Below are 19,757 nucleotides of genomic sequence, written 5' to 3' on the forward strand. Positions count from 1 at the left end.
AATTTACCACCTAGGTGCCCTTCACAGAATGCACTATTCTAAAATGAGGAGACATTAGTCCTTACCTATTTTTCTCAACCATTTTTACACTTGGTCTTAATCCCCAGAACGGTCCTGGAAAGTAGTTAATAGTTTGTTCTACTATTGGGAAACCTAGACTCAGAGCAAGAATGCCTGAGCCACAGCCTGCTTTGAAGGTCTTTCCAGATGTGGTGCCAGAGCAGAGGCTATGTGCCTGCAGCGGGTCCAAATCATGGTCCTCCATTAATCATCAGTTAACAATAAAATAGGGATAATAACTCCTTTCAGGGTTGTCATAAGCACTAAATGAGATTTTGTATTATCATAGCCTTTCAGTATAGTTTTCTTCTTTTTCTCCTTGGGAGATGCCACCAACATACTCATTGAGATCTCTCCAAGTATATCAAGCCTAGAAAACCCAGGATCTTGAAGACAGGTATGCAACCACTACACTATGAAGTGAGGCTGAAAAGCAGAGACCCCTTTACCTGGTGAAGCCTGTTTGACTAGCAATATTATTAAGAAGGGGGCTGGCTTGTCATAATGCCCTCATACTAGGTCAGCTGTTTGCCAGTGTGGCCCAGGGAGGCCCCAAGACCCTTTCTGAAGGTCCTCCTGGTCAAAAGTGTTTCCAACAAAGCCAAGCCAGTTATTTGCCTTTCCACTCTCATGCTTTCAGTGGAGTGCTCAAGATCAGAGGCTACAGGGCATGTGACGACATCAACACCCAACGGCTAATGAACACATGCTTGACATTGTAGGCTTTAAAATGTATTTCAGAAAATGTGGGTGGAGAAGATGGCGGCGTAGGAGGATGCTGGGCTCACCGCGCATCCTGCTGATCACTTAGATTCTACCTACACCTGCCTAAATAACCCAGAAAACCGCCAGAAGACTAGCAGAACGGAGTCTCCGGAGCCAAGCACAGACGAGAGGCCCACGGAAGAGGGTAGGAAGGGCGGAGAGGCGGTGCGCGCTGCACGGACTGGTGGGAGGGAGCCGGGGCGGAGGGGCAGCCTCTCGGCCAAGCAGAGCCCCCGAGTCTGGCTGGCAAAAGCGGAGGGGCCAGACGGAGTGTGTTCCGACAGCAAGTGGGACTTAGCATCTGGGAGGTCATAAGTTAACAGCTCTGCTCGGAAAGCGGGAAGGCTGGAGGACAAACGGAGGGAGAGTTGCTGAGCCCCGGGACGACAGAGCTCAGTTTGGTGGGGAACAAAGGCGCTCGCCCATCCCCCAACCAAAATCCCAAAGGGAACCAGTTCCTGCCAGGGAACTTGCTTGCTCCGCGCAAACACCCAACTCTGCGCTTCTGCGGAGCCAAACCTCCGGCAGCGGTTCTGACTCCCTCCTGCTGCCACTGGGCCCCTCCTGAAGTGGATCACCTAAGGAGAAGCGAGCTAAGCCTGCCCCTCCTGCCCCCGTGCACCTTGCCTACCCACCCCAGCTAATACGCCAGATCCCCAGCATCACAAGCCTGGCAGTGTGCAAGTAGCCCAGACGGGCCACGCCACCCCACAGTGAATCCCGCCCCTAGGAGAGGGGAAGAGAAGGCACACACCAGTCTGACTGTGGCCCCAGCGGTGGGCTGGGGGCAGACATCAGGTCTGACTGCGGCCCCGCCCACCAACTCCAGTTATACACCATAGCACAGGGGAAGTGCCCTGCAGGTCCTCACCACACCAGGCACTATCCAAAATGACCAAGCGGAAGAATTGCCCTCAGAAGAATCTCCAGGAAATAACAACAGCTAACGAACTGATCAAAAAGGATTTAAATAATAAAACAGAAAGTGAATTTAGAATAATAGTCATAAAATTAATCGCTGGGCTTGAAAACAGTATACAGGACAGCAGAGAATCTCTTGCTACAGAGATCAAGGGAATAAGGAACAGTCAGGAGGAGCTGAAAAACGCTTTAAACGAGATGCAAAATAAAATGGAAACGACCACGGCTTGGATTGAAGAGGCAGAGGAGAGAATAGGTGAACTAGAATAAAATTATGGAAAAAGAGGAAGCTGAGAAAAAGAGAGATAAAACAATCCAGGAGTATGAGGGGAAAATTAGAGAACTAAGTGATACACTAAAAAGAAATAATATACGCATAATTGGTATCCCAGAGAAGGAAGAGAGAGGGAAAGGTGCTGAAGGCGTACTTGAAGAAATAATAGCTGAGAACTTCCCTGAACTGGGGAAGGAAAAAGGCACTGAAATCCAAGAGGCACAGAGAACTCCCTTCAGACATAACTTGAATCGATCTTCTGCACGACATATCATAGTGAAACTGGCAAAATACAAGGATAAAGAGAAAATTCTGAAAGCAGCAAGGGATAAACATGCCCTAACATACAAAGGGAGACCTATAAGACTGGTGACTGATCTCTCTTTTGAAACTTGGCAGGCCAGAAAGGATTGGCAGGAGATCTTCAATGTGTTGAACAGAAAATATGCGGTCGAGAATCCTTTATCCAGCAAGTCTGTCATTTAGATTAGAAGGAGAGATAAAGGTCTTCCCAAACAAACAAAAACTGAAGGAATTTGTCATCACTAAACCAGCCCTACAAGAGATCCTAAGGGGGATCCTGTGAGACAAAGTACCAGAGACATCGCTACAAGCATAAAACATACAGACATCACAATGACTCTAAACCCATATCTTTCTATAATAACACTGAATGTAAATGGATTAAATGCGCCAACCAAAAGACATAGGGTATCAGAATGGATAAAAAAACAAGACCATCTATTTGCTGTCTACAAGAGACTCATTTTAGACCTGAGGACACCTTTAGATTGTGAGGGGATGGAGAACTATTTATCATGCTACTGGAAGCCAAAAGAAAGCTGGAGTAGCCATACTTATATCAGACAAACTAGACTTTAAATTAAAGGCTGTAGCAAGACATGAAGAAGGGCATTATATAATAATCACAGGGTCTATCCATCAGGAAGAGCTAACAATTATAAACATCTATGCGCCGAATACGGGAGCCCCCAAATCTATAAAACAATTACTCATAAACATAAGCAACCTTATTGATAAGGATGTGGTACTTGCAGGGGACTTTAACACTCCACTTACAGAAATGAATAGATCATCTAGACACACAGTCAAAAAAGAAACAAGGGCCCTGAATGATACATTGGATCAGATGGACTTGACACATATATTTAGAACTCTGCATCCCAAAGCAACAGAATATACTTTCTTCTCGAGTGCACATGGAACATTCTCCAAGATAGATCATATACTGGGTCACAAAACAGCCCTTCATAAGTATACAAGAATTGAAATTATACCATGCATACTTTCAGACCACAATGCTATGAAGCTTGAAATCAACCACAGGAAGAAGTCTGGAAAACCTCCAAAAGCATGGAGGTTAAAGAACACCCTACTAAAGAATGAATGGGTCAACCAGGCAATTAGAGAAGAAATTAAAAAATATATGGAAACAAACGAAAATGAAAATACAACAATCCAAACGCTTTGGGATGCAGCGAAGGCAGTCCTGAGAGGAAAATACATTGCAATCCAGGCCTATCTCAAGAAACGAGAAAAATCCCAAATACAAAATCTAACAGCACACCTAAAGGAAATAGAAGCAGAACAGCAAAGACAGCCTAAATCCAGCAGAAGAAGAGAAATAATAAAGATCAGAGCAGAGGTAAACAATATAGAATCTAACAAAACTGTAGAGCAGATCAACGAAACCAAGAGTTGGTTTTCTGAAAAAATAAACAAAATTGACAAACCTCTAGCCAGGCTTCTCAAAAAGAAAAGGGAGATGACCCAAATAGATAAAATCATGAATGAAAATGGAATTATTACAACCAATCCCTCAGAGATACAAACAATTATCAGGGAATACTATGAAAATTATATGCCAACAAATTGGACAACCTGGAAGAAATGGACAAATTCCTAAACACCCACACTCTTCCAAAACTCAATCAGGAGGAAATAGAAAGCTTGAACAGACCCATTACCAGTGAAGAAATTGAATCGGTTATCAAAAATCTCCCAACAAATAAGAGTCCAGGACCAGATGGCTTCCCAGGGGAGTTCTACCAGACGTTTAAAGCAGAGATAATACCTATCCTTCTCAAGCTATTCCAAAAAATAGAAAAGGAAGAAAAACTTCCAGACTCGTTCTATGAGGCCAGTATTACTTTGATTCCTAAAGCAGACAGAGACCCAGTAAAAAAAGAGAACTACAGGCCAATATCCCTGATGAATATGGATGCAAAAATTCTCAATAAGATAGTAGCAAATCGAATTCAACAGCATATAAAAAGAATTATTCACCATGATCAAGTGGGATTCATTCTTGGGATGCAGGGCTGGTTCAACATTCGCAAATCAATCAACGTGATACATCACATTAATAAAAGAAAAGATAAGAACCATATGATCCTGTCAATCGATGCAGAAAAGGCCTTTGACAAAATTCAGCACACTTTCTTAATAAAAACCCTTGAGAAAGTCGCGATAGAAGGAACATACTTAAACATCAAAAAAGCCATTTATGAAAAGCCCACAGCTAACATCATCCTCAATGGGGAAAAACTGAGAGCTTTTTTCCTGAGATCAGGAACACGACAGGGATGCCCACTCTCACCGCTGTTGTTTAACATAGTGTTGGAAGATCTAGCATCAGCAATCAGACAACAAAAGGAAATCAAAGGCATCAAAATGGGCAAAGATGAAGTCAAGCTTTCACTTTTTGCAGATGACATACTATACATGGAAAATCCGATAGACTCCACCAAAAGTGCTAGAACTGATACATGAATTCAGCAAAGTTGCAGGATACAAAATCAATGTACAGAAGTCAGTTGCATTATTATACACTAACAATGAAGCAACAGAAAGACAAAGAAACTGATCCCATTCACAATTGCACCAAGAAGCATAAAATACCTAGGAATAAATCTAACCAAAGATGTAATAGATCTGTGTGCTGAAAACTATAGAAAGCTTATGAAGGTGATTGAAGAAGATATAAAGAACTGGAAAAACATTCCATGCTCATAGATTGGAAGAATCAATATTGTCAAAATGTCAATACTACCCAAAGCTATCTACACATTCAATGCAATCCCAATCAAAATTGCACCAGCATTCTTCTCGAAACTAGAACAAGCAATCCTAAAATTCATATGGAACCACAAAAGGCCCCGAATAGCCAAAGGAATTTTGAAGAAGACCAAAGCAGGAGGCATCGCGATCCCAGACTTTAGCCCCTACTACAAAGCTGTCATCATCAAGACAGCATGGTATTGGCACAAAAACACACATGTAGACCAATGGAATAGAATAGAAACCCCAGAACTAGACCCACAAACGTATGGCGCACTAATCTTTGACAAAGCAGGAAAGAACATCTAATGGAAAAAAGACAGTCTCTTTAACAAATGGTGCTGGGAGAACTGGACAGCAACATGCAGAAGGTTGAAACTAGACCACTTTCTCACACCATTCACAAAAATAAACTCAAAATGGATAAAGGACCTGAATGTGAGACAGGAAACCATCAAAACCCTAGCGGAGAAAGCAGGAAAAGACCTCTCTGACCTCAGCCGTAGCAATCTCTTACTCGACACATCCCCAAAGGCAAGGGAATTAAAAGCAAAAATGAACTACTGGGACCTTATGAAGATAAAAAGCTTCTGCACAGCAAAGGAAACAACCAACAAAACGAAAAGGCAACCAACGGAATGGGAAAAGATATTTGCAAATGACATATCGGACCAAGGGCTAGTATCCAAAATCTATAAAGAGCTCACCAAACTCCACACCCGAAAAACAAATAACCCAGTGAAGAAATGGGCAGAAAACATGAATAGACACTTCTCTAAAGAAGACATCCGGATGGCCAACAGGTACATGAAAAGATCCTCAATGTCGCTCCTTATCAGGGAAATACAAATCAAAACCACACTCAGATATCACCTCACGCCAGTCAGAGTGGCCAAAATGAACAAATCAGGAGACTATAGATGCTGGAGAGGATGTGGAGAAACGGGAACCCTCTTGCACTGTTGGTGGGAATGCAAATTGGTTCAGCCACTCTGGAAAACAGTGTGGAGGTTCCTCAGAAAATTAAAAATAGACCTACCCTATGACCCAGCAATAGCACTGCTAGGAATTTACCCAAAGGATACAGAAGTACTGATGCAAAGGGGCACTTGTACCCCAATGTTTATGGCAGCACTCTCAACAATAGCCAAATTATGGAAAGAGCCTAAATGTCCATCAACTGATGAATGGATAAAGAAATTGTGGTTTATATACACAATGGAGTAGTACGTGGCAATGAGAAAGAATGAAATATGGACTTTTGTAGCAATGTGGATGGAACTGGAGAGTGTGATGCTAAGTGAAATAAGCCATACAGAGAAAGACAGATACCATATGTTTTCACTCTTATGTGGATCCTGCGAAACTTAACAGAAACCCATGGGGGAGGGGAAGGAAAAAAAAAAAAGAGGTTAGAGTGGGAGAGAGCCAAAGCATAAGAGACTCTTAAAAACTGAGAACAAACTGAGGGTTGGTGGGGGTGGGAGGGAGGGGAGGGTGGGTGATGGGTATTGAGGAGGGCATCTTTTGGGATGAGCACTAGGTGTTGTATGGAAACCAATTTGACAATAAATTTCATATATTGAAAAAAGAAATGATAAAAAAATAAAAATAAAAATAAATAAAATAAAATGTATTTCACCTCCTAATGCATAAATGTCCATGGATGTAACTCCTGTAAACAAGAGTATTGGGGGGTGGGGGGGGAAGGGCGTTCTAAATTATAATTTTTTTTTTTAAATTTTTTTTTTTTTCAACGTTTATTTATTTTTGGGACAGAGAGAGACAGAGCATGAACGGGGGAGGGGCAGAGAGAGAGGGAGACACAGAATCGGAAACAGGCTCCAGGCTCCGAGCCATCAGCCCAGAGCCTGACGCGGGGCTCGAACTCACGAACCGCGAGATCGTGACCTGGCTGAAGTCGGACGCTTAACCGACTGCGCCACCCAGGCGCCCCAAATTATAATTTTTAAGACCGTAAAGGGGTCCTCAGTAGGAGTGCCAGATTTAGCAAATAAAAATACAGCACACCCAGTTAAGTCTGAATTTCAGATAAACAAATACTGCATGGGATACACCCATACCAAAATATTATTTGAAATTCAAATTAATTTGGCATTCTGCATTTTACCTGCCAGTCCCAGGCCTAAGGCCAAAAGGTTTGCAAAAGTCTGCCCTAGTAGGAGATCAGTTCCCCTAGTAAGAGATCAAGGGTCCAATTCCAGAAATCCCAGATGGGGCACTTCCGGTCGGGGGGGGGGGGGCAGGCCAGCACCGCGCAGGCCCCGCCCATCGCCGGAAGTTTCCCAGGCCGGGTCCCGCCTCCGAGCCCACCTCCCGGCGCTAGAGCCTCCGGGTGTAGGTGTTCCGCGCAGAGCGGGTGGAACCGCCTTCCTGCCTCCAGGGGGCAGCGGCCGCGCTCTGGTCCCTTCGTGGACAGCTCGGCGCCCGCGCCGCTCTTCCTGTCGCTGGGAGTGGCGGGCCGACCAGCGGGCGGCCCGGGCCGGCGGTCGCCATTCCCGTGTCGCTGCGCCCGCGGGGGCCGCCCGAGCCCGCCACGATGCCACTGGGCCTGAAGCCTACCTGCAGCGTGTGCAAGACCACGTCGTCCTCTATGTGGAAGAAGAGCCCGCAAGGGGAGATCCTCTGCCACCACTGCACGGGCCGGGGCGGCGCGGGCGGCGGGGGCGCCGGCACAGGGGCGACTGGCGGAACGGGGGGCAGCAGCGGCGGTGGCGGCTTCGGCGCGGCGACCTTCGCTAGCACCTCTGCTGCCCCTCCGCAGAGCAACGGGGGCGGGGGCGGCAAGCAGGTGAGCTTCAATGGCCCCTCCCGCAGGCGGAGGCCGACTGGGCTTGAGGTGGGCGCAGGCCGGCCGGGCGGGGAGGGGGCGCGCCCTGGGGCCTTCCCCGACCGTGGGACCCTGCTAGAGCGGGCCGCCTCCTCCCACCACGAAAAGATCTTCGTTGATTTGGCCCATCGTAAGCACCTTTTGTTATTTTTAGAAATTGAAAGTGTACAGAAAGTAAGAAAATTAAAAACCCTTCAGAAATCCCCCTCATTGTAATAACAGTTGCAGGAGTAACCAGACATCTCAATACACACACGTATACACAGACACTAAACAGGATCACGCTACTGGACCTTTCTCTGTTAAAGTTATTTTACCATTATGTCATGTTAAGTAATATCATTGTCATTGTTTTAAATGGCAGCATAAGTATTCCATTGTAGGAAGTGCCATACCTAACTAACCCTCGCCCTGGAGAGTTCAGTCGTTAAGGGTTGTTCACTACTATAAATGCCAACAAATGAATAGTTCTTGCCTTGGCCTAGACTTACTCGCACTCCTGACCCCCTGCCCTTCTGTAAGTAGTTCACACGTTTTTGGAGGCTATGGAGATGCTTGCCCAGGGCGTTCTAATTAGCCCAGTTCCTGTGATTACCCAGCATAAAAGGAAAAGGTACATTTTTACTTAATTTTTATAAATCAGCATAAAGTGCGTACTCTGGAGTCTTTGTAAGATGGTTGTATCGGGACAGCAGTCTTTCTATAGTTTTATTTATCTTTTTTGTTCTTTAATTGTTCATATAACAGAGTAAGCAGGAAATTCACAGGAGGTCTGCTCGGCTGAGAAACACTAAATACAAATCTGCTCCAGCTGCTGAAAAGAAAGTTTCCACCAAAGGAAAAGGGAGAAGACATATTTTTAAATTAAAAAATGTAAGATGATTGTGGACAGTGTCTTTTACGGTAATGGCATTGTGTGTGTAGTGTGTCTGTCACTGCCTTCATCTCTCATTTGGACTTCGCTCTTGGGAGCCTTTCTGCAGTATTCTGGGGAGTGGTCCACGCTACCTGAAAGGAAGTTAACACTGTTGCAGGAGGCTTACTGTTTATAGTTAATAATATCCTTTTTCTTTTTTTTTTTAGCTTTTAATTGTTTCCACTGGGAAATATAAAATATGAGTCTAAAAGAAACCTAAGCCTCAAATGCATTTTATTGGGTCCTCTGTGCAAAGGAGGAGGTGGGATTATGGTTCTTGGTATCACCAGGTATATTAGGAAAAAAAATTTCTTTTTATTCTTTAAAGATTGAAGTAAATAATACCGTAACTTATTCATTTACATGTTTGTTATTACAGCCCCAGAAAATGTATCTTACTGACTTATGATGATCAGTTTGATGAATATGAATCAAATATTTTGCTAACCTTTTCTTCTTCTGCTGTAAGAAAACAGATGGTTGACAGACTTGTGCTGGGGGTAGTTGAAAGCGCCTTTTTTGCAGTTAAATACTCAGGATTTTTGTAAACACAAGGGGGAAATGGTCAAACACAAATGTAGACTACTTTTTTTTAAACCTTAGTATGGTGAAAAAAATAAAATAAAATAAACCTTAGTATGGTGTTCTTTCGGAACAGGAATATTTCACTTACCTGCAAAGGCATTTCTGAAGTTGGGCATATTCATTTGTAAAACACAGAGGGGCCCTGCAGTATATTCTTGTGCAGATTGCAGATTCTTTTCCTATTGAGAAGAGTTGCCCCTAATTTACTTAAGACTTTTATAATTTAGTTTTCTTAAAATGAGGCATTTATTGACTAGACAAAGCATGTTAAGTAAATGTGCATTTGACTATAGTTGTGTCACTTAAACACATATTTTCCTCTCATGTGTGGCTGAATATGCCCTGCAGTTATTTCAGTATCAATTTCTCTAGCAACCCCTTTCTTCAAGGATGATGCCAAGACATATTTGGGGAGGTCTGGTTTTTGTGTTGTGGCACACAGCATATACTGCAGCTTTAGAAGGGATTTCAGGAATGGTTGGGTGATGACAAATTTACTAAGAACTCCCAAGGAAGCTTCATATAGCCTTAGTTCAGCCTTGCTAGAAAATTACTTCTCATGACAATGAGTATCCTAGTAGTTCCACAGATAAGCTGAGATGGAAAATGTCTTCAAAGGAGACACTTTTTCACCTTGTGTTCACCTACACTTTTTTTATGACTTCCACTCCTCTATCATGCCCAGGCCATCGGAGCCAGGATATTTTTATAACTAGAATGTTAATATGTAATAAAGCTTTGAGAGTGCATGCAGTGGATCTAAGCAGCATAATCAGAAGCTTGTGCTTTGGTTCTCAGCAATTTTTAAGCTGCTGGTAGCAGAAATAGCTGTGGAAATATTCAAACTGCCTTGCCACAACATTCAGAAAATCGTTTGTCTTTTTATTGCACTCCTTGTCAATAAATAGATTTAGGATTTTTGCACTCCTTGTCAATAAATAGATTTAAGATTTCTGAAGTTACAGAATTCTCATAGATGGCTGGGAAAATGTCTATACACACTACACACATATAATACACTATGAGTGTGCTAATATGTTTGCTTTTGTTTTTTTTCCTAGCCCATCAAAGCTCCTGAGTCTGTTTCCACTATAATCACTGCAGAATCGATCTTCTACAAGGTAAGCACCTGTAGGGTCACTGAGGGAAGATTTGGACCTGTTGTGTGATATGCTGCCAAATGTTGGGTTAGTCCAAAGGTCTCTGCTCCTCTGTACGGTATGTGATTATTTCTTGTTCTTTTCTAAACTATTTTCCCTCATAGGTGGCTGGTATAAGACATCTCATCCAGAGCTGAGGGGTAGTTGCTTATTGAAACATGTTATTTTTAACTATTTTAAGTATCTTGAAATGCTAACGTATAGTGTGGAGTCATGAAAGAGTGAACCATCCTAGTCACCGTGACAGTCACTGTGTGAGAAGCAGAGTAGGGGCTTGGACTAGTAGAGATTGTATAGATCTGATATCTGGTGGGTAGAGGAGGCACAGAGATTCTAAAATGCCTTTAAGGAGAAGTGAGAGGAATAAGGATAGTGGTGGTGATTAACATCTACTAGAAGTCCATGGTGAAAGAGTCCAAAATGTTTTGATACAAGAGTGAGGAAGTCAGGTTTCCTGGGATCCAAAGCCCACAGACATCTGCTACTCCGGAGAGACATGACCTATTGTTATTTTTTAACCAGAAGCCTTAGGAAAGCAGTTGCAACATAGAAAAGAGCCCCAAAACCTGCAGGCCTGGCACAGGCAGCAGCCATTAAATACTGTTGATGTTTTGGGATCTGAATTATCTTTTGGGGGGCAGTGACACAAATTAGTGCTTCATACCTGACTGAAGTGGACCAAACGCTGAGAAACTCAAGTGTTATACTGTGTACCTTTTTTTTTTTTTGTTAGCCCAGACTAACGGTCTGTATACACAGGCAAACATCTGTCCTGTATTTCCAGCCTTTCATCATTGTTAAGAATAAAATAGCTGAAGTTTAGCATGTGCTTGCTATGCATCAGCCACCGAGGTGAGCATGTCACATGCTTTACTTTATTCAATCCCCTCCATGAAGTGCTGCTGTTATTCCCACTTTATGGATGAAAATAGTGAGGCACAGAGAAATTAATGAACTTGTCGAAGATAAAATAGTCAACAAGTCATGGAGCGAGCTCAGCTCCTGGCTGCACTGGCAAGTGGCTGTGTGACTGGGCTGTGTGGCAACCTCTCTCGTGTTTCTTCATCTATAAAATAGGGATTGTAAATAGCAGCTACCTCAGTGGGTCAAGCAAGATCATGTATGTTAAACACTTAGCAGAGTAAGCACTCAATGAAGAGTAGAAATTGATATCCATCATGTTTTCAAATTTGTGTATCACTCTCACAGCTGAACATACAGTTTACAGATTGAGTCCAGAAGCAGCTGGTTTGGGGGGCACCTGGCTGGCTCAGTCAGAAGAGCATGTGGCTCTTGATCTTGGGGATCTCCACACTGGATGTGGGGTTTACTTAAATAAATAAACGTAAAAAAAAAAGAAGCCACTGGTTTGGCTAAGGATTTAGTGTACTAGTGATTTCCACGCATGTCTCAACTGACAAAAAGGCAATGGCGTGTGGGACCTGTTATCACAAGCATCAGGATTTCTTATTGCTATCTACCATCCACATTTGTTAAACAATAAGGACAAAGTGCAACAAGATATTCGGGTAATGCTGCAGATACCATACCCAGTACTGCAGAGGCCATCACTTCAGTGCCACTGTGGTCAGCACCAGGGCAGGAGAGTTAAAAGGTCACTGCCATCTGTTGAACTGGAGTCCAGATCAGGCATGCTAGGGGGAGCTGAGTGGGAACCACTGGGTCTGATGGCCAAGAGTATGGGCAGCCAAGACCCCAGATGGTTAAATGGCCTTCCTGTGGCAAAAGAGCTCCATGAACTACTCTGCTTACTCCTAATCCAGTGTTCTTCAATATGTTGTGTTGACCTTCTTTCTTGTCTGCCAAAAACCCTGAAACCTCCCTGCAAATGAAGGGACTCTTTAGATCAAGTACCTTAGTCACGTCCATTGCTCTATGTAGGTACATACACAACACATGTTAATAAACACTTACCATGTGCCAGGTACTGCTTGCCATTGGAATCTTTCACCAAGATATTGTCTTTGCCTTGCAGTTCTGTTTTCACATGATTATATATTTTGAGTTAATATTTGTTAAGCATATATTTGAGTGCCTACGATAAGCAAGGTCCTGTTTTTTTATGTGTGAAAAAACAAACTAATCATTGGTAATTTGGGAATAATGATTCTATGTGTAGACAAAGTAAACCATAAGTGTAAAGTATTTATATGACAAAGAACTTTGAGTAGTGTCTACAAGGACCAGATGATGATGGATGTGAACTAGGAAGTAGCAGATGGTAGCCCCCATTAACCCTACCTGTCCATAGTGATCTACATACAGCAGTCAGCCTTAGACACATGAATGAAGTATCCACCTGGAGAAACTCCTGTCACAGTTCACTCACTGCAAGTATTTCTTCAGAATTATTTTTAGGGTTGAGACGCACAATATCTTTAATGGCTTTACCGGCTGCCAAGGCCCTATTTTGAGTGAAGCAGTGATAAATCACACTTGGTTCCTGCAAGTCAAGGATTCCTTCACCAGCTGAGAACCACACGTACCTAAGGAAGTGCTGAGTATCATTTGGATCAGCCATTATAGGTGTTGGAAGGAGAGATTATTTCCTTTTCAAGACCTAGGGGAGAAAACATACAACAGATAGCAGACAGAGTCATAGGGAGGGCTAGACACAGGACATGTACAGATTAGTTAGTTGGCTGTGAAGTAGAGTGGGGATAAGACGAGGCCTTGAGGGGCACCTGGGTGGCTCAGTCAGTTAAGCATCCAACTTTGACTCAAGTCATGATCTCGCAGTCTGTGAGTTGGAGTGTCAGGCTCTGTGCAGACAGCTCAGAATCTGGAGCCTGCTTCTGATGCTGTGTCTCCCATTCTCTCTGCCCCTCCCAAAGATAAACATTAAAAAAATAAATATAAATAAATAAAAAATACATTAAAAAAAGACATGAAAGCTTGAGTGCCAGACATACAGGTAATTGTCTTGTGGGAGGATATCAAAGTGAATGGGAAAGGACCTATCCTGAAGACTGACTATAATCAGAAGAGTTTCTGTCATTTCTTTGGGTTTGAATTTGTCATGTCCGTTTTCTTTATGGACGCCAATGAGGGAGATGTATAGAGCATATTCTCATCCAGGAAGCACTGCTTTTCAGTACAGGACAGAGAAGGACCACTGAGCTGATAAAGGAGCCCCAGCTGCGTTCTCTGCCTTATGTAGCCTTCAGCAAGTCTGATATGAAAATCTGATATGAAAATTCTGATATGAAATCAAAGTGTCATTATAAATAAATGTTTCCTCCAGATGCAAGTTTCGTGTGTGTGTAGTTTTCATTCAAGAGTGAAAAACTTCAGGATTGGCATCAACAGTATAAATGGTGATGCATATTAGACCATCTCAAAGGTGTTTTACTGACCACTTTGCAAACTATTTATTTCATGTTAAGGAGGTTTCAGTTCATAGCTGTGGTTTTTATTTTCACTTCAAATATGGGATTATCTTCTGTCTCCCCCAGGGAGTCTATTACCAAATTGGAGACGTTGTTTCTGTGATTGATGAACAAGATGGAAAGCCCTACTATGCTCAGATCAGGGGCTTCATCCAGGACCAGTATTGCGAGAAGAGTGCCGCACTGACGTGGCTCATTCCCACCCTCTCTAGCCCCCGGGGCCAGTTTGATCCTGCATCCTACATCATCGGTGAGTATGACAAGTGGCACAGGTAAGTCTCCACTATTACATAAAGGAATGTATTAGTCTGCTCAGGCTGCCATAACAAAATAGCACAGGCTGAGTGCCATAAACACAAAACCTGTTTTCTCACAATGCTGGAGGCCAGAAGGTGAAGATCAAGGTGCTGTCAAGATCACTTTCTGATAAGAGCTTTCTTCCTGGCTTGTAGGCACCGCCTTCTCCCTAAGGCCTCAAATGGCCTTTCCTCTGTGTTTGCACACTCCTAGTGTCTCTTCCTCTCCTTGGAAGAACATCAGTCCTAGCAAATTAGGGCTCTACCCTATGACCTCATTTTTTTTTTTTTATTAACTTGTTTTATTTTTTATTAATTTACATCCAAATTAGTTAGCATATAGTACAACAATGATTTCAGGAGTAGATTCCTTAGTGCCCCTGACCCATTAAACCCATCCCCCCTCCCACAACCCCTCCAGTAGCCCTCAGTTTGTTCTCCATATTGAAGAGTCTCTTCTGTTTTGTCCCCCTCCCTGTTTTTATATTATTTTTGCTTCCCTTCCCTTATGGTCATCTGTTTTTTCTCTTAAAGTCCTCATATGAGTTAAGTCATATGATTTTTGTCTTTCTCTGACTAATTTCACTTAGCATAATACCTCCCAACTCCATCCATGCAGTTGCAAATGGCAAGATTTCATTCTTTTTAATTGCCGAGTAATACTCCATTGTATATATATGCACCACATCTTTATCCATTCATCCATCGATGGACATTTGGGCTTTTTCCAAACTTTGGCTGTTGTTGATAGTGCTGCCATAAACATTGGGGTGCGTGTGTCCCTTCGAGACAGCACACCTGTATCCTGTGGATAAATGCCTAGTAGTGCCATTGCTGGGTCGTAGGGTAGTTCTATTTTTAGTTTTTTGAGGAACCTCCATACTGTTTTCCAGAGTGGCTGCACCAGCTTGCATTTCCACCTATGACCTCATTTAACCTTAATTATCTCCCTAAAGGCACATCTCTAAACACCATCACTTCAGGGGTTAGGACCTCAACATATGAATTTGTGGGACTATAACTCAGTCCATGGCAAAGAAACATAAGCATCATTAAATGTTAAAAAGGAAAGAACTTCATAGAAAATATGAAAGATATTTTATATAGTTGGGGTTTGAGTGCTATCAGTTTTTGAGTTGGGGCAATACATACCTACTGACAAGTGATGTGGATAAGATTTTTCTGAGCGACCCAGGTTAAACTCTATTAAAAGAATTTATTGCTCAGGAGTTAGGCTTATTTAGGCATATTGACTTATAAAAATCTAGTTAAAAATAATTTGAAAAGCAACCGTCCCTATTATTTCTGGCATCTTAACAAATTTTCATTATGTATCCCTCCACATGTCACACATATTCGTCCTAGACGTTTATAACATGTCATTGTGTACAGTTGGAATGGCAGCCACTGTACTTTTATGCATTTCAAAGCTGACAAAAGAAGTGGTATAAATGTTTCTCATAGACTTGCAGGAAGAAGTTGCTGATTAATACAGTTTAAAACGTGTTCAGAGTTTTTAAATTACCCCATATTTTCAACCTTTCTGCAGTGAACTTGCATTACTTTTCATACGAAGGGTTTTTCGTTTTTTCCAGAGGGAACTCAGGGACAAATAACTACTGCTGTTATTCTCACCTATGGGTGAAGCTTGATACACAATCAGTTCTAAGTCTTCTGCTTGTAGGTACATTGAAGAGTGGACTTTCATCTCCCTGACTTCTAGGACTGGGTTCTCAGCAGAGGCGGTGATGTGAAGAATCACCTCTGGGGCTCCTCTCCCACCTCCTCCTCTAATCCTCAGATACTAGAGTGGGAAGTATGGCATAGAGATTCAGAACACAGGTGCTGGCGCCAGACTGTCTGGGTTCATAGCCAAGCACTTACTAGTTGTGTGGCCCTGAGCAAGTTCCTTAATCTCTCTTGCCTCATTTTCCTGATACATAGAACAGGAATAATAATAGTGCCTTCCTCCAAGCAAAGTTGTGAGGACTCAAAGTATCCGTGTATGTGCAGTACTTAGAACAGTATGGGCACGTAATAATAAACACTGGTGTGCTAATATTTTTAGAGTCCTTCCTATATTGAGTCACTGTTCGGGGGAGTTAAACAGGTAAAGTAGAAAACGTAGGGGAGAGTGACTTCAGAGTAATACATGTGTCAAGGACTAATGTCAGGTCACCAGAGTGGTTTGTCCTACCATTTAGGAATTTTAACCCTTTGTGAAAATGACATATATGTTCAAAAGATATTTAATCTTTCCACTGACTGCCTTTTAGGACCAGAGGAGGATCTTCCAAGGAAGATGGAATACTTGGAATTTGTGTGTCACGCACCTTCTGAATATTTCAAGTCACGTTCATCACCATTTCCCACAGTTCCAACCAGACCAGAGAAGGGCTATATATGGACTCATGTTGGACCTACTCCTGCAATCACTATTAAGGAAACAGTTGCCAACCATTTGTAGTTTAGAAAGTAAAACTTATTTCCAGTTATCTTGGATTCATAGTACTCTAAGACTTGCCACATATTTCTTTCATGAAATTCCTAGATGGAAAGAAGACTAAGAAGTTTTTCCCTACTACCCAGTAACCAGTAGCTTATTTATTACTAGTCACTTGGAAAGTGAAAAGGGATAACAAGGAATTAAATTACAGGCAAAGGCTATAATTTCCAGGGAGACCATTAGGAACAGGTGGTATCTATTTTTCTCCATGGATTGTATTCTCTAAATGGATTGTATTTTTCTACAAGAACAAAATGGTAATTAAGGTTTAGATTTCTGACTAAGGACTTAATCAAATAAAATATAGCTATGACCAACTGTATCTATCACAAAGTTACACAAGCTTTATTTTCTCATCTAGAAAATGTTAGGTAGACTCTTGGCCACTTAAACCTTAAAGAAACTGATAGGTGGATGATTGTATTAGACTGGGCTTTTTAAAACTTTATTCTGCAGCAAAGAGATTCAGAATTATTTTGTTGATCTTAACAGAGCTGCTCATTCTTCATTGTTTTTACCTCCCTTTCTCAAACTGAGGTTTCCAATCAAACAATAAAATTTTGTAGAGCAGACTGAACTTCATGAAAAGCACATAGGAGACACCTAGTGTTCAGGCATCCCACTTGGTAGTTTCTTGACTACCATTAGAACAACCTCTTGGCAGTCATAAAAATGATTAATCGGCCATAAGCATTTAATATCTTCAAAAAGCCTACCATCTGCTATAGAGTCCTAGTAACAGGCCTAAAACAAAGTCTTAGACTTAGAAGCCCTGTTTTCTATGAAATTGTCCAGAATTCAGGTGTAAGTTTTACTTCAAATGCAGGTCAGCTAAGTAAGGGGACAACAATGTGAAAATGGGAAGAAGTGGGGACCATACACTCGTGCCTCCAATTCTGTCGTGACTTAACCAGCATTTTTCAACTCCAGGAAAATTTGTCAGAATCTTATTTAATCGTAGTGATTTTGAGTTGTTGAGTTTTACCTGTTCACATTTTTGTACACAGTGATGGTTTGTATGTTAGAAGCAAGCAACTGTAGATAGCTCTATGTACATAGTTATCTCTACAAAAGTTACAGTAAAATTTGTTGTAAATACTATTGTAAATAGCTAAGTGCCAATATTCAAACTTTTGGATTAAAATGTATTTTTCATATTGTATTCACTTTGGATTTATTTCATTTAAACATTTAAATGTGGGGCTTTCTAATGGTATAAATAGAAAACACCCAGGTTATACTCTTAATTTGGAGCAACAGATTGATGAACATATACTTGATTTTAGGAAAATTTCAAAGAATGGCTACTTGGGAAAAGAAATACTTAATGTAAGATACTTATTAAAATGTAAAAATAATGGGGTGGCCTGGCTGGTTTAGTCAGGGGAGCATGGTACTCTTGGTCCTGGGGTTGTAAGTTCAAGCCTCATGTTGGGTGTAGAGATTCCTTAAAATCTTTTAAAAATTAATGAATAAAATTAGGAAATATTGAAAAAACAATAAATACCATGTGTTTATAAATTGGTAAATACTTCTGTAGTATCTTTTAAAATAAAGATTGAATTTTCACGTTCTTCCTCAACAGACTCTACAGACTGAGCTAGCCAGGTACCCCCCAAAATTTTTAAATTTCTGTCAGTAAAATGTGTATACAAAATTAAAACCAGGGTGCCTGGATGACTCAGTCAATTGAGCATCCAACTCTTGATTTTGGCTCAGGTTATGATCTCCCAGTGTGTGGGATCGTACCCTAAGTCAGGCTCTGTGCTGACAGCGAGGATCCTGCTTGGAATTCTCTCTCTCCTTCTCTCTCTGCCCCTCCCATGTGCACATACCCCCTGTCAAAAAAATAAAATAAACTTAAAAAAAAATTAAAAACCAAGGGGAGGAGCCAAGATGGCAGAACAGCATGGAAGGTTTTTTTGTGTGTGTCTCTTAGCCATGAAATACAGCCAGATCAATGCTAAACCATCCTGCACACCTAGAAAACTGATTGGAGTATTAACACAACAATCTACACAACCTGAACCACAGAACTCAGCAGGTATGAGGCGCAGAGAGGTGAACAGGAGAGAGAAGCCATGGAGGGCAGGGAGCTGTTTTTGCTTGCAAAGAGAGGACAAAGATGGGGGATAGTATGGGAAAGCCCTCCCCCCCCCCCCCCCCCCCCCGCCAAAAGCACCTGGAAAGTGGAAAAGTGAAAACAGCCACAAGGACTGAACTAAAAGGGGAGAAAGGAGAGCGTTTAAATTCCATTAAGACTCTATAAACAGGGGGAGCACAGAGTCTGAAACACCGCAAGTCAATACCTGACAGTGCTCTGGTGAGAAGGGCAAATCCCCAGGAGCAGAGTGAATCCAGGGGTCCTTGAGCCACATGGGGAGAGGCGATTCCACTGCAGGGAGGTTGTTTGGTAGAGACTGTGTGGCCCCCCCAACAGGCAAAGGCCCCAGTGGACCCTGGAAAACAACCATATTTGCTGATGCTGGAACAAGATTGTTAAGGGTTAAGCCTGGTGCCAGATGTGTGTTGTGATTTTCCATAATCCATGAAACACTGCTGCTACACGATCCCATGAACTTTTATTGGGTCAGGCTGCCACCCAACTGCAGTCTCTGGCCATTGGCAACAGCATGGTCCCGCAAACATTCCTGGGTGTGGCCGGCACTCAGCCTTGCTCAGTGAGACCCTCCCCCAGAAGGTCAGAACAGGTCAAAGCTTCAGTCCCTCAGAAGCAAGGGGCAGGAAAAACAGCCACAATTGAGATAAAACTCAGGAGGGAGGTGCCACCTGGCAACCTGATGGCTTCGTCACAGACAGTGTAAAAGCGGGGAGTGGATGGAAGCCAGAGACAAAGGATGGGTACGCGATTGCTTGTTGGGGAGAGCAGAGTTCCGATACCAGACACTGGGTAGCTGGGCGACACCATTTC

General features: G+C 42.4%; 2 protein-coding genes across 2 annotated transcripts in view; one reads left to right on the top strand and one right to left on the bottom strand.

The window, feature by feature from the left end:
• The first annotated feature begins 7,455 nt into the window (after positions 1-7,455).
• Positions 7,456-17,147, top strand: GATAD1 (GATA zinc finger domain containing 1). The gene is made up of 5 exons (XM_047850939.1): positions 7,456-7,913; positions 8,700-8,825; positions 10,515-10,574; positions 14,090-14,273; positions 16,596-17,147. The coding sequence occupies exons 1-5, from the start codon at positions 7,662-7,664 to the stop codon at positions 16,784-16,786; spliced, it is 813 nt and encodes a 270-aa protein (XP_047706895.1). The 5' UTR covers positions 7,456-7,661; the 3' UTR covers positions 16,787-17,147.
• The window catches only part of PEX1 (peroxisomal biogenesis factor 1), a 66,232-nt gene continuing 57,818 nt past the window's right edge, over positions 11,344-19,757 (bottom strand). Inside the window, exon 26 of the mRNA XM_047850927.1 lies at positions 11,344-13,194. Coding sequence (XP_047706883.1) covers positions 13,148-13,194 — 47 coding nt within the window. The 3' untranslated portion in view covers positions 11,344-13,147. The remainder of the gene's footprint in view (positions 13,195-19,757) is intronic.

This window comes from Prionailurus viverrinus, chromosome A2, assembly GCF_022837055.1.
Source record: "Prionailurus viverrinus isolate Anna chromosome A2, UM_Priviv_1.0, whole genome shotgun sequence".
Lineage (NCBI taxonomy): Eukaryota > Metazoa > Chordata > Mammalia > Carnivora > Felidae > Prionailurus > Prionailurus viverrinus.

What these genes read in the sequence shown, in the direction of transcription:
- GATAD1 (XM_047850939.1), top strand. Translation starts at nt 7,662, where the DNA reads ATGCCACTGGGCCTGAAGCCTACCTGCAGCGTGTGCAAGACCACGTCG. An exon ending in GGGGCGGGGGCGGCAAGCAG is followed by an intron (nt 7,914 to 8,699) that starts GTGAGCTTCAAT and finishes TTCATATAACAG; the next exon opens with AGTAAGCAGGAAATTCACAG. An exon ending in TCCTGCATCCTACATCATCG is followed by an intron (nt 14,274 to 16,595) that starts GTGAGTATGACA and finishes ACTGCCTTTTAG; the next exon opens with GACCAGAGGAGGATCTTCCA.